Genomic DNA, 13,129 nt, shown 5'->3' with positions numbered 1-13,129 from the left:
GGTAAATCTTTCAGTTTTTTAAAACCTGCATTGGGTTATATTAAGATCAATTATCAATATTTACCACATACATGTATAAAGCTTTTGATTATTTGATCTTAGTAGTATTCAGGTTCCAATTCTTGCACAGACAGCAATACTTCAATGATTGTCCTCCTTCCACCTGCAGTTCTTGGACAAGATCGTTGAGCATCTAGCAAATGTTGCAAGAACTCATCAGATTTTTTTCTGAAATTCTAGCATTTTTCTTTCCACATTCGCAAAACCAATCCACCTAAGAATTGGCAAGAAATCCACTGGATTGAAATGAAGCAACTCAAACATTTCCCTAACAATATCACGAAATAGAAAGGACTCCTTATTATCTTCCATTTCAGTTCTATAGTATCATTTTCCCAAAACATTGTCATTATATTGTTAATTGTCAGTTGCATTATCTGGGATTTTATCTCAACTCTTGCAAAATTTTGGGTTGACTTTCTATACAGATTTTTCACTGGAGACTCGATTTCTTCTTGTTGATTGTCTAAAAACATATTCAGATGAGTTCCTGAGAAGATTTCTAATGTGGCAATCCTTTGAAGATTTTTTTTAGAGAGGACTAATAAGTGTATATTTTGTGTGTTTTAAGTGTTTTTTTATTATTTAGTTTTGGTTTATTATAGTCATCTATATAACTAATTAAATAAGTTTCTAGTGAAGTATACATTTTATGGTTTCAACGAGAAAAATTGGATTTTTATGGATTTAAATAGTGAAAAAATTCATGTTTTTGTAGGGTTTAATGATTCAATCATTATATGGAGTGAGTTGAGAATGTATTTGGTTGATTATTGATGATTTAAAGTGATTTAAGGAGAATATGAAATGCAAAATGTTCAAAAGATGAAATGCAATCAAGTTATAAAGAAGTAAAATTTGACAGCTTTCACACCCTCCAATATTTTGGCTATAACTTGAGTTAAAAGCATTGGATTTAAATGATTCTTAAGCCACTTTGAAGCTACGACATCCATATTTGTTTATGGAGACATCAAAATCTAGTTCATGAATTTTTCTAGTCAAAAAGTTAAAATAGAGTCAACCATTTTTGCTGTCAAAATATTAAAATAGAGGATTGACCAATTAAGGATATTTTGGTTATTTCTCAATCTACAGAGCTCCAAATTAGATGATTCTTGATAAATTGAAAAGCTAACTCAAAGGATGCAACTTTTATGTTTTATACAAGATCTATTTCAGCCTTCATCATCAATAAAATATCAATTGAAATTGGTGCAAAAACAGAACAAAGTTGAAAATTGATAAGAAAAATGCAAACCTGTAGAGGAGGCAATCCACGGGTGCAATATGCGACATTACACCTGCATATTGACCCTATGTATTCTTAAGGTAGTTGTGCAACTTGCACAGCCACATATTTTAATAACTTTTTACAGCTCAATTCCAGTAAGAATTTTGATTGTAGCTATAAAGAAGACCGTGGAGACTAGTAGAAGAATATTTTGGGAATCCCACGAAGCATTTTACATCAACTTTAAAAACTCACTTGAAACTTCAATTCTCTATAAATAGGGCCATTTTTGAGCCTATTGTAGAACTTTGGAATCTAGATAAACTATACAAAAATATTCTTTCACTAAAATTTTCTTAGTTCATTAGTTGGGGTACATTAGTATAGTTTATTTCATCCAAGACTTATATGTAACTAAATATAGATGAAGTTGAGAATGAAGATGGAGAGCTTAGAACTCATGTGATAAGGGTGACATTTCTCTTATTATCTTATTTCTTGTATTGATTCTAATGTTTGGTTATAATACAAATTTAGATCTTGTTTTCATATTTTTTATGTTTTACTAGTTTTTATACCTAGGTCTGGATGAACTTCTATGATTGTCATGCGATATTTTCATGATTATTTGAGCTATATTTTTTAACAAATTATTTAGCACTTTTGTTTTTCTAATCATGATTAACTGGCCATTAATTGTGAGAATTTTAAGGTGTCAAGTTTACAATGAGAATTGGGATTTGATATTAGTTCAAAGAAGTGCTAAACTTAGGGAGTCCACTCAAGTGGCTGGCTTGCATTAACTCATCCTGATTGTGATAACCCTTGATATCCACAATGGAAATCCCGGTTGGGTCTATTATTCCTAGTCAGATGGTGAGCTTGTAAGTAGATTTATATTAATTGGATAATAAAAAGCTCTTAATTTTAGAAATTTTTATTGAATTTATTCGTCTCACTTTTTAGCTATACATGCACTCACGATTGCGATTTCTGCAACGGATCTTCTGTACCACACCCTGTCTCACATCCTGTCCCATTCCTTATAATCTTGCCAAGTGTCCCTTAATAAACCAAATTCTCAAATAATCCAACTCGAACCATATTAAATTATTAATCGATTAACCGAACAGAAAAATTAATCTCTTTAACCAAAACCAAGTAAAATAAAAACTCTTTTAACCAAAATCATAATTTATCAAATTAAAAAACCCTAAAATCCAAACAACCTCTGTCCTCTCTTCATCATCTTCACCATTCAAGCAGACAACTTGATGATCCGTTGTGCAATTTAACATGCATCACTAATGCCAACCAACATTCCCGCACTAGACTATCTTTCTACCCCATTCACACACACAAATTTTGCAGACTAAAATCTAGCAGGAAAATTCAAGATTTCTGAGAGGAACCCAAGTTTTAGTTTCCTTTTTCCTTGCTGGGTTTCTTCAAGGAACCCTCTTTGCCTCCTTTTCTCTGTTTTGCCAACTTTGGGGGTTTCAAGTATTCAAGAACCACGATTTGAAAGCCAGAAAGAAGTAATATCATCAGGCTTCTCCGGCAGAAAGGTACTGAGGCTTGAACTGAGTGCACATATAATCCTAGTGAAGTTATAGCTAGCTTGATCATTTTGTACACCAGCAGCTTGACAAAATGCCTCCGAGAAGCTGAACCTGTAGTTTCTGAGCGTAGGTTATACGGCTCAATCAGTTATCCACAACTAGTAGTTTCTCTCGGAATAAGCCTCGAACGAGTAGTTTCTGATGGCTGCAAATAAGCCTCGAACGAGTAGTTTCTCTCGGAATGTTGCAGTTTCCTTGCTGGGTTTCTTCTTAGCTCTTTCTTCTTGTAGAAAAATGTTTGGTTTTGTAGAAAGATTCGTGTTAATGCATCTTTCACTATGGAAGCCTATATCATTCTCGTGCAACCTTGATGATGGACAAGAAGAGCAGGAGAGGAAAAGGTTCTTGAGTTGGATGGCTGAATGTTGACTATGTCTGACCATGACAGCCAGTCTGTGAGTTGGATGGCTGAATGTGCTAAAGAGAAGGGTGCAAAGGTGTACAGGGCCTGATTTGTGGACATATACTGATATACATGGTACAGCATCAGCAGCAAGGGAGGCTACCTTTTGATATCTTCTTTTGAATTTCAATAGTTTCTTTCAAACATTATGGGAAAAAGTCTAAAGGCTCTCTTACTTTGGCACAAATCAAATACAGCAACCGTAGTCACAGTACTTCGGCACTCTTATTCCCTGCTGTGATGAGATGATGGAGCTGGTTCAAGTCATTTGCATATGTTTACATCTCCAGATGTCAAAGTTCTATCTCTGTCTATCAAAGGCCAACTAGATCAGAGTGGAATTGGAAAAGAATCAGAGACGGAGGACAATCCTTGTGCAGTGTTCCTCATGTCAATTGCTTCGCATGGCCACGAAATACTAATTCTCCAAAGAATCAAATGGAAGCTCAGATGCAATAAACAGATTCTCTACCACGGAACAAAGGCTGCACAACAGAAATTTGATTTTTACATTCTTTGAGTCTTTTATTAACTGATTTGCTGATTAGTGGTTTTACTCATTTACCAACTGTATACATCTTAAATCTAAAATGATAAGTTCATATGGTATTCTTTTGCATTATCATCTTCCCACCTGTCGATTTTAGAGCACTGATGTACCCGAAAACATGAAAAATGTGCAAGTAAACACATTGGTAAACAACGGTCTAGCGGATCAAGCTTTAGCACACTTCTCAATTTGAATTGGTATAATGAGCAATGTAAATGATCATCTGTTTCATGAGTTGACAGAAAGAGAACCAGAAGAAAACACCATCAAAAACGCTTTCTTGTATGCATCAAGAATCCAGAGCACTTCATACCCGAGATTTACTTTTCCTTGGTCTTGAGCATTTTTCAATCTTCTATACCAACAAGTATCAGATATATCTGGTGCTGAATGTATAAGCATCACAACAGAAACTTTATGCTATTCAAATCCATTAACAAATAGAAACGCAATCTCTTGACTTGTTGCATCAACTAGTATATCTCCTCTTCTACAATTTAGTCAAAAGAACGTTTATTAACACAAACTTAAACAAAAATATCAAAATCAATTGAAGTATAAGCACAAAGTATTATTCCATTGAAAGGCCTAACTAATCTATGAACGCAATCCCATAGTCTCGTCCTCCATTTCTTCATAAGCATCTTTATTCAATTTTCCCCTTTTCAATTTCATCTTTAGCAACTTGTTGATCAGTATCATCATTATTTTGAAGTTCTTGTGCCTACAAAAACAAATGCTAAGTCAGCAAATATATTGAATTATAATTGTAAATTATCAAACTAATATATATAAGATTAAATAATTAATCAAGATTTTTTCTTACTTGGACAAAACTTATTGATGCATGTTGTTGTGCTATTGAACTTGAAGACATCAAATCATAGCCTTGGTAGAAGTTAGGGTCCAACGTCTGCCGGAAAAATAAGAAATAAAAGACCACACATACAAACAAACAGCTATAAACTTGCAAAACTATAATACTTGGAAAAAATTAAGATAAATAAGAAACAACATGCAACTAATGGTTGACATAATATCTACAAAAAGCATACTATTCACTTACTTGTAATAATTGTGTCATGTTCTTAATAGTTTGCCTATTGCAGATGTCTTCTATTGGAATTCCAAATTCCTGATATAATTAAAGAGAGACAACCACAAATTAAAAATATCATTGACAAAATATATCTTCAATGTAGTTTTGTCATCTAAAGAATAAAATATTCAAATAAAAGTTTAGAATGAATTACTTCACAAGGTTAGAAGTTATGGCAAGTTACTTTTGGAAGGAAAAAAGAAATGTTTTTAACAAGCTTGAAGATCATCATGTTCCAGTTTACATTGCTCATGTTTTTATATCCCCCGTCCCCACTCATATAGCTTTACTTTTCCTTCATCACCCACGAGTCAGAGCCAATATTGATAACTTAATCTAAATTTGGTTTACCAATTAACAAAATTATTATTTTCATAGTGGATATTTAATAAGCTAGCTGCTGCATTCTTGTTTTCAAGTCTACAATTTGACGAAGTATTCGTGTTTTTGTTCATATACCTGATGTGCCTTTGTCTAATGAGCACGCCGTGATCTTCAGGCTTTATCTCATCTTCGTTTAAAACAATGTTTCCCATGTGCAATGGCAATGCATCTTCCTGCAAACCCTTTTCGGTATGGAAAGGAAGTTCCTCGAAGAAACCCAGCAAGGAAAAAGGAAAATAAAACTTGGGTTCCTCTCAGAAATCTTGAATTTTCCTGCTAGATTTTAGTCTGCAAAATTTGTGTGTGTGAATGGGGTGGAAAGATAGTCTAGTGCGGAAATGTTTGTGGGCGTCAGTGATGCATGTTAAATTGCGCAACGGATCATCAAGTTGTCTGCTTGAATGGTGAAGATGATGAAGAGAGGACAGAGGTTGATTGGGTTTTAGGGTTTTTTAATTTGATAAATTGTGATTTTGGTTAAAGAGTTTTTATTTTACTTGGTTTTGGTTAAAGAGATTAAGTTTTCTGTCCGATTAATCGATTAATCAATTTAACATGGTTCGAGTTGAGTTGTTTGAGGGTTTGGTTTATTAAGGGACACTTGGCAAGATTATAAGGAGTGGAACAGGACGTGAGACAGGGTGTGGTACAGAAGATCCGTTGCGCACAACTTCTATAGGATTAATTGCACTATGCACTCTTTAACTATACTCGAATCTTTATTTTGGTCTTTGAACTTTAATTTGGGATACTTTAGTCCCTGAAGTATACAACCCATCTCACTTTCATTCCTAAATTATGAAATTTGTCTTACTTTAGTTCTTAGAGAATAAATATATCTCACTTAAGTCAATAAATTATAAAATTTGCCCCACTTCCATCAACGATTTTAAATAAGTAGGACAAATTTTATATTTTGGGGACTATAGTGTCCTTTTTTAAAATTAAAGGACCAAAAGAAAAATGCAAGTATAGTTGAAGAGTACAAAGTGGAACTAATCCATTTCCATATAACACAATCTTTTTATTTCTTTCATATTCTATATCGATCCATCTGCTTCTTTTTTTTTTTTTTGGGACCAATCTTTATTCTTTGGTCATGCACTAACATACATATTATCTACTACTACTAAAATAGTGTCGCAAGTTAAAAAGTCAAAATAGACGTACGGCCACTTATTTCTATTTGAGCAAATGCCATCAAATCCCAGCAAGAAATTTGACCATGGATTCACGAGGCTTGCAAATTGCCTCCAACGGCGAGGCTTTAGGCGTTGTAATACCTGTACCTTCAGACAAGTCTACCAACTCATTGCTGATCCTCTCCCATTCAAAGCACTGAATTAATGATCCCAGAGTCAATCCCACCACTCGATTGGCGAGGCCAGCGCCAGGACATTTCCTCCTACCAAGACCAAATGGTATGAACTTATGCTTGTATGCATCATTTTCCAAGCCTAAGAACCTTTCTGGCTTGAAACTCTCAGGGTCATCCCACAGCTGAGGATCCCTATGAATAGCCCAAGCATTTACAATCAACATAGTTTTAGAGGGTATGGTGTAGTTTCCAATGGTGCAATCACTTGATGATGCACGTGGAACAAGAATCGGAGTGGCTGGAATTAATCTTTGAGATTCATAGATGATGCTTTGGAGATAAGGCAGCTTAGGCAGATCTTCTTCTTCCACCAAACGATTTTGACCAATGTTTTTATCTAGCTCAGCTCTAGCCCTTTCCAGCTCTTTAGGATGGTTGAGCAGAAGAGACATAGTCCACTCTATTGTTGAAGATGAAGTCTCTGATCCAGCAGCTAGTAGAGTCTTGGCACACCAGTATTAAAATCAAGTTAAGACTTTTGGAAAAGGAAAAACAAATGCAATTTTACTTGTCAATACTTGGGGTCGAACTAAACTGATGCTCAATGTATCAGTGTTGCTTAATTGGTCAAGAGCTTGGACTGCATTAACTCATCCCAATTTTGGTAGCAATTAGTAGAAAGATTAGTGGCTAAATTCCACTTTGGAGCCTTACACTAGGGATGCACTTCCACTTTTAGTCCTTAAATTTCATTTTTGGATAATTTACCCCATAAAATATGAAATTCATTCTACTTTAGTTCTTAAACTTCACATTTGGAAACCTTAAATCCATCTCACTTTACTCCTCAAACTTTGAGCATCACTTGCCTACTATTCCATTAGTTTTGAAAATTTTGTTGGGTAGATCTTATACTCTAGGGGGCGAAGTATCTGAAAATGAAGCTTAAGGACTAAAGTGAATAAATTTCATATTTTAGGAAGTAAATTATTCAAAAAATGAAGTCTAAAGTTTAAACAGCATACGTCTATAATTTAAGAGTCTTAAGTAGAATTTAATCAAGAATAATTTGTTGAAGTATCCAGACTTGTAAGTTAGTTGGTAGTTTAGTTTTACATTGTCCCACAAGTAACAGCGAGAGTGTTTGAATAGCAATATTTTTTCTAAATATTATTTTACTTGTATCGCAATTATAATTTCAATTAATTTTTTATTTTCTCAACAATTTTTTTATCTCACATACATCATATCATAAAAAAGTATTATAATAATTATTTCAAGTAATATTTCGTATAATCTCCTATCTAAATGAGGTAAAGATAAAAGGATTCAAGGCATGAGGTTGGTGACAAGTGAGACTACTCTTAAGTATTGCCGTGATGAAGTCCACTAAGAAAATTGATAAATGGTAAATCATAACACCAGATTTTACTAATAGTAAATATTTTCTCACCTTTTTTTAAACATTTTTTTTTTAAAATAGTGTTGTATTTTTGTAATATATCTATGTGTGTACATCAACAAGTATAAGATATTTATTACATTTCTTTTTTATGAAATATTTGAAGGAACACCAAAATTTTGGATATTCAAGAAAAGGTTTTGTCTACCTATGCACTATGCAGTTCATTTATAACAGAAAATGATATGCCACTTACATGCTTCTTTTTCGCATTTTCATTTTGTGTTTATTCCACTTTGCGCATTTTAAAGTTTTGATCAATGATACGCTTAGTACATTAAAGTTCCAAATGGTTCTCAATTTGGCTAAATCGTTGTTGATATGACCAAAAGCAGCAGAAATCCATGAAAGGAACCAACCATCATGCTTCAGCTTGAAATGCAATTTCATCTTAAAACGCTTATTACAACTATTATAATCTAAGGGATTATACAGATCAATACTCTTAAACATTAGGGATCAACATTATAGAGTCACATTAGGGATTATATAGATCAATATTCTTAAACATTAAGGATCAAAATTTTCACAATCACATTTGTTTGATTCAAATAATAACCTATTTAATATATATAGGCCAAATATTGGGCATCATAAATATTAAAATCTAAGGGATTATATAGATCTATACTCTTAAGCATTAGGGATCAGAATTATACCTATTTGATTTTAACCGTTAACTATTGTAGTTTTCCACTAATTGCCCTAAATTTGAAGAAAATAAAAAATTTTGACAATCACATTTGTTTGATCTAAATAATAAGAACCTGTTTAACATGTAGCCCAAGCATTAGGGATCAAAATTATATTCCTCCCTTCTGTTATTTTATTTCATTTGACAAATATCACTATATTAGGGGAAGGGTTGAGTTACGTGATAAGGTAAGAGAAATTATAAGTGAAAGGTTATGGGTTTAAAATCTCTCACTTATCAAGAAAATAAAAAATAAAAATAAAAAAAGATACCACTATATCATCATCAGGGCGTATTCAAACACAAAAAATTTCAAGCAGCATATTATGCAAACTAAAACTTTAAAGTGAAAGGTGATACAAACATTGAAGAGTGCATGATAAAAAAGGATAAAAGTAGTATATGGCTGCTCAAACTTAGGATTGTTGAGTGGTAGAAAGGACTGTGATCACAATCCTATGTAAATGTGATTTTTCGTGATCATTTCCAAATTTGGGTTTGAATCTTTCTTTTTTAGAACGTGGATGGAGTGACATTAAGCACTAATCTGTATTAAATCTACGTACCAGTACAAAACCTTTGATGATATCATCCGAAAAGAATTCAGGTTCCAATTCTTGCGTGGACTGCAATACTTCCATAATCGTCCCCCTTCCATCCCCAGTTGGAGAAGTTCGCTGTTTGTCTAGCAGACGTTGCAAGAACTCATCAGATTTTTTCTGAAATGCAATCATTCTATTCTCCAGATTCTGATAACCAAACCATCTCAGAATTGGTAAATAATCCACTGGAGAGAAAATCGCCAGCTCAAACATTTCCCGAACAATGTCCCGAAATTGCAAAGCCTCCTTATTGTCTTCCACTTCATATCCATAATACCGCTTTCCCAAAAACATTGTCATTATATTGTTAATGGTCATCTCCAACATCTGGGATCGTATCTCCACTCTTGCAAAATTCTGGGATGATTTTTTGTATAGATTTTTCACTAGTAACTTGGTTTCTTCCTGTCGATTTGCCGAAAACATGTTAAGGCGAGTTCCTGAGAAGAGTTCCATGGTAGAGATCCTTCGAAGTCTTTTCCAGAGAGGACCATAGGGTGCAGAAGTCATAGTGGTACCGTTGTAGGTGAGGTACTTCGTAGCAAGTCCAGAAGGCCTGTTCGCGAAAATAATGCCATTTTTGGTTAAGCATTCTTCGACAACAACAGGTGAAGATGTTATAACCGCAAGTTGATTACCAAACCTTAGGGACAATATTGGACCATATTTATCAGAAAGGCGCTTCAAGGTTCTGTGCAGTGGTGGTTTTACCAAATGAAGATGGCCTATCATTGGCAAGGAAGGAGGGCTTGGTGGCAGAGATTTTTTCTGCCTTTTTTTGTGTAAAAGGAGCAATGGAAGAATTAAGCTTAAGAACAATAAGGAAATGGTGCTCAACAAATTTTGTTCCATGCCTCTCTTTTTCTTGTTAGAGGAGCTTTTCTTCGTGTAGCTAGGTTTATGTGCATTGTCTTTTACACTTTTCCATCTTATATAGAGTTGGAACGCACAGGGATTTAATAGAGAGTTGATTTCAAATCAAGCTCATTTATGTTCAACTTGAGTCGAGATTGTAAGTTAATTTACATGAGCCAAACTCGAAATTAAAGTCAAACCAATTTACCAAACTTGGACCATATTTTGCAAAATACACCTAACAAAGTAAAATATATGCCAGTCACTAGACGTCGTTTTTGTGTGCTATGGAATAGCAATGAATGAATTAAAAGCAAATTTGGTGGGACGAACGGACTCCACAAAGTTTCATAACAACCGGAGTTAACTTATTTCACCTCCTCCTGCACAATTTAATAACAAAATTAACTGATTTTGCCTCCTCTTTAACAATTTCATTACAAAACGCCTAGAAAGCTCACAAAATTTTTTAAAAAATTAAACCATTAGATCAATTACTCATATCTAATAATATGTCTAGTAAAATATTAAAGTACATACACTAAAATAGTGTTGCAACTATACACTTGTTGTCCTTAAAAAGAGTGGAAAAGAAATTGGCCCAGAAATTGAGTGGGTAGAGAATCCAAAGCCACAAATTATGATGCCCGTTGAAAACTCAATCTAGGCACCTTGTATTTTAGAAAATTTTTTTATAGATAAGCTAAAAATTATTCCAAAGTAACAAAATGTAAGTTATAATCAGTACAATAAAGCTAATAGACGGGGTGGTATTAGTCAAATAAACAAAGAGACCTGCAGATTGTATTTTAGCAAATGCGATATCATATCCCAGCAAGAACTTTAATCATGGCTTGGCAAGGGCTGTAGATTGCCTCTGATGTAGGGCTGGGCAGTTCGGTCAAAAACTTGACGAGTTCGAGTGCCTCGATAAATCGAGTAACTCGAGTTCGAGTATCTAAAAACAATGCTTGAAAGCTCGTCGAGTCTTATCGAGTTTTTTAATTTTAATTCTTTAATATATTATTATTATAAAATTACCCTTATACTCAAAAGAATGGTTATAAAATTTTTTTAAAGGGCAATAATATCTTTTCGTTCAAAAATTGTCAAGAAAATGAAATTTTCTAACTCGAGCTCGATAAGGCTCTCATTGATCGAATCCATGTGAGTCGAGCTCGAGATTTGTACGCAATGTATCGAAGTCGAACTCGATTTCCAATAATACTACTCGCTTGAGATCGAGCTCGAGTTTAAGTTCGAGCATCCTTTTTGCTTGTCAAGTCGAGCTCGAGTTTGATTCGATTTGATTACATCCCTATTCTAATGGTAAGACTTTAGGCACACTGAGACTTGTACCAACTATTAAGTCGTTCTCTCCGCCATACTCGAGATCGATTCGATTTGATTACATCCCTACTCTAATGGCAAGACTTTAGGCATACTAAGGCCTGTACCAACTATTGAGTCGTTCTCTCCCAAATAGTTTTAGAGGGCATTTTGTAGTTTTCCAATGGTGCAATCACTTGATGATTCTCGTGGAAAGAGGAGTGGACCAGCTGGATATAATCTTTGCGATTCATAAATGATGCTTTGTAGGTAATGCAGCTTCGGAAGATCTTGATCTTCTATTAAAAGGTTTTGACCAATGGTTTCATCTAGCTCAGCTCTAGCCTTTTGCAGCTCTTGAGGGTGGTTAAGAAGAAGAGACATAGCCCACTCTATTGTCCGTGGCCGCAGCTAAGAAATTTTGAGCACAATGGCAATCAAGCAAGTTACTACCTCCGTTCTAATTATTTAGTCATGTTTTAAAAATCCAACTTTTTAAAAATAGTGGCTTGATTGTGATGTTTGTGTTTCTCTTTTCAATTTTATCCTCACAAATTCAAAATTTAAATTTAAATAATAACATGCATATGATTAGAAAGAAGGGTTATATTAAAAAAAGATACTAAAAAGTGTTTTGACTTTTTTAACAGAACAAATATTTTAAAACATCCCAAAATGGAAAGTATGATATTTTCAATGGAACGGAGGGAGTAAATTTGATAAACTCAAATTACATTTTGATTTTTTGATTCCCATAGATCATATTTTCAAGAATGAAGAATGTGTGTGTACATTTTGCTACCTTTTGAAGTACAAAAAAAAAAAAAAATTTAGTATATGACCTTTTGCTCATTTTGTAGCAAAATTTTTATTGCGGACCGGAACTAAACACTAAGTTGCATGCCATGAAAGTGAGTCCAACATGAATCCCACCAGTGAGGCCCGTAATCTGTATGAAATAATCTATTGGTCGACGACAGAATCTTTCTGACAGTCTCCAACACCCAGCTCAACTGACAAGGGTCCTGATTGGCAAACGAGAGTTTTTTTTGTCAAGTTTTTCTCTTATAAGTCTAATTTTTTAACAACTTTATTACAGTAATCTTAGAATACTTTTCAAAATTTTTAAAATTCACGCCTTAAAATACTCATAAACACAAAAAAAAAATACCATTCTTTCTATTCTTCTTCTTCATCACCTATCTCAACCTACCATTGTGCCGCCAACTACCTTTTTGCTTCTTTCTTTCTCTCCTCTCTCTTCCTCTCCTCCTTCCTCCCTCCCTTCCCTCCTCCCCTCTCCTCTCACCCCCTCCCCACTCTCACCTCTCTCCCTCCGCTCACCACCCAAGGGGAGGGAAACGGTGGAAGGTGAGAGTGAGGAGAGGAGTAGAGGAAAGGGGACAAGGTGAAAGAAGGAATGAAGAGGAGGAGGAGAGCCTCACAAGTTCAATTTGGTGCAATTTGAGGGTAAAATAATCATTTACATTATGATCCAAAATATTTGCCTATTTACA

The 13,129-nt window shown here is 34.2% G+C and overlaps 1 protein-coding gene and 1 long non-coding RNA gene across 2 annotated transcripts; both read right to left on the bottom strand.

Annotated features, from left to right (window-relative positions):
* Positions 1 to 4,308: 4,308 nt before the first annotated feature.
* On the bottom strand, positions 4,309 to 5,788 carry LOC140010161 (uncharacterized). The gene is made up of 4 exons (XR_011817426.1): positions 5,428 to 5,788; positions 4,936 to 5,004; positions 4,696 to 4,782; positions 4,309 to 4,593 (listed from the first exon to the last, which is right to left on the bottom strand). It is a non-coding gene; the product is annotated as an uncharacterized lncRNA (long non-coding RNA).
* A 672-nt stretch (positions 5,789 to 6,460) lies between these two features.
* Positions 6,461 to 10,223, bottom strand: LOC140010789 (cytochrome P450 81Q32-like). Its single transcript, XM_072058321.1, has 2 exons — positions 9,393 to 10,223; positions 6,461 to 7,173 (listed from the first exon to the last, which is right to left on the bottom strand). The coding sequence occupies exons 1-2, from the start codon at positions 10,158 to 10,160 to the stop codon at positions 6,553 to 6,555; spliced, it is 1,389 nt and encodes a 462-aa protein (XP_071914422.1). The 5' UTR covers positions 10,161 to 10,223; the 3' UTR covers positions 6,461 to 6,552.
* Positions 10,224 to 13,129: the final 2,906 nt, after the last annotated feature.

The sequence above is a fragment of the Coffea arabica genome, chromosome 7c, assembly GCF_036785885.1.
Source record: "Coffea arabica cultivar ET-39 chromosome 7c, Coffea Arabica ET-39 HiFi, whole genome shotgun sequence".
Lineage (NCBI taxonomy): Eukaryota > Viridiplantae > Streptophyta > Magnoliopsida > Gentianales > Rubiaceae > Coffea > Coffea arabica.
Note: the sequence above shows the minus strand (reverse complement) of the source record. Positions and strands in the feature narration are given on the sequence as shown.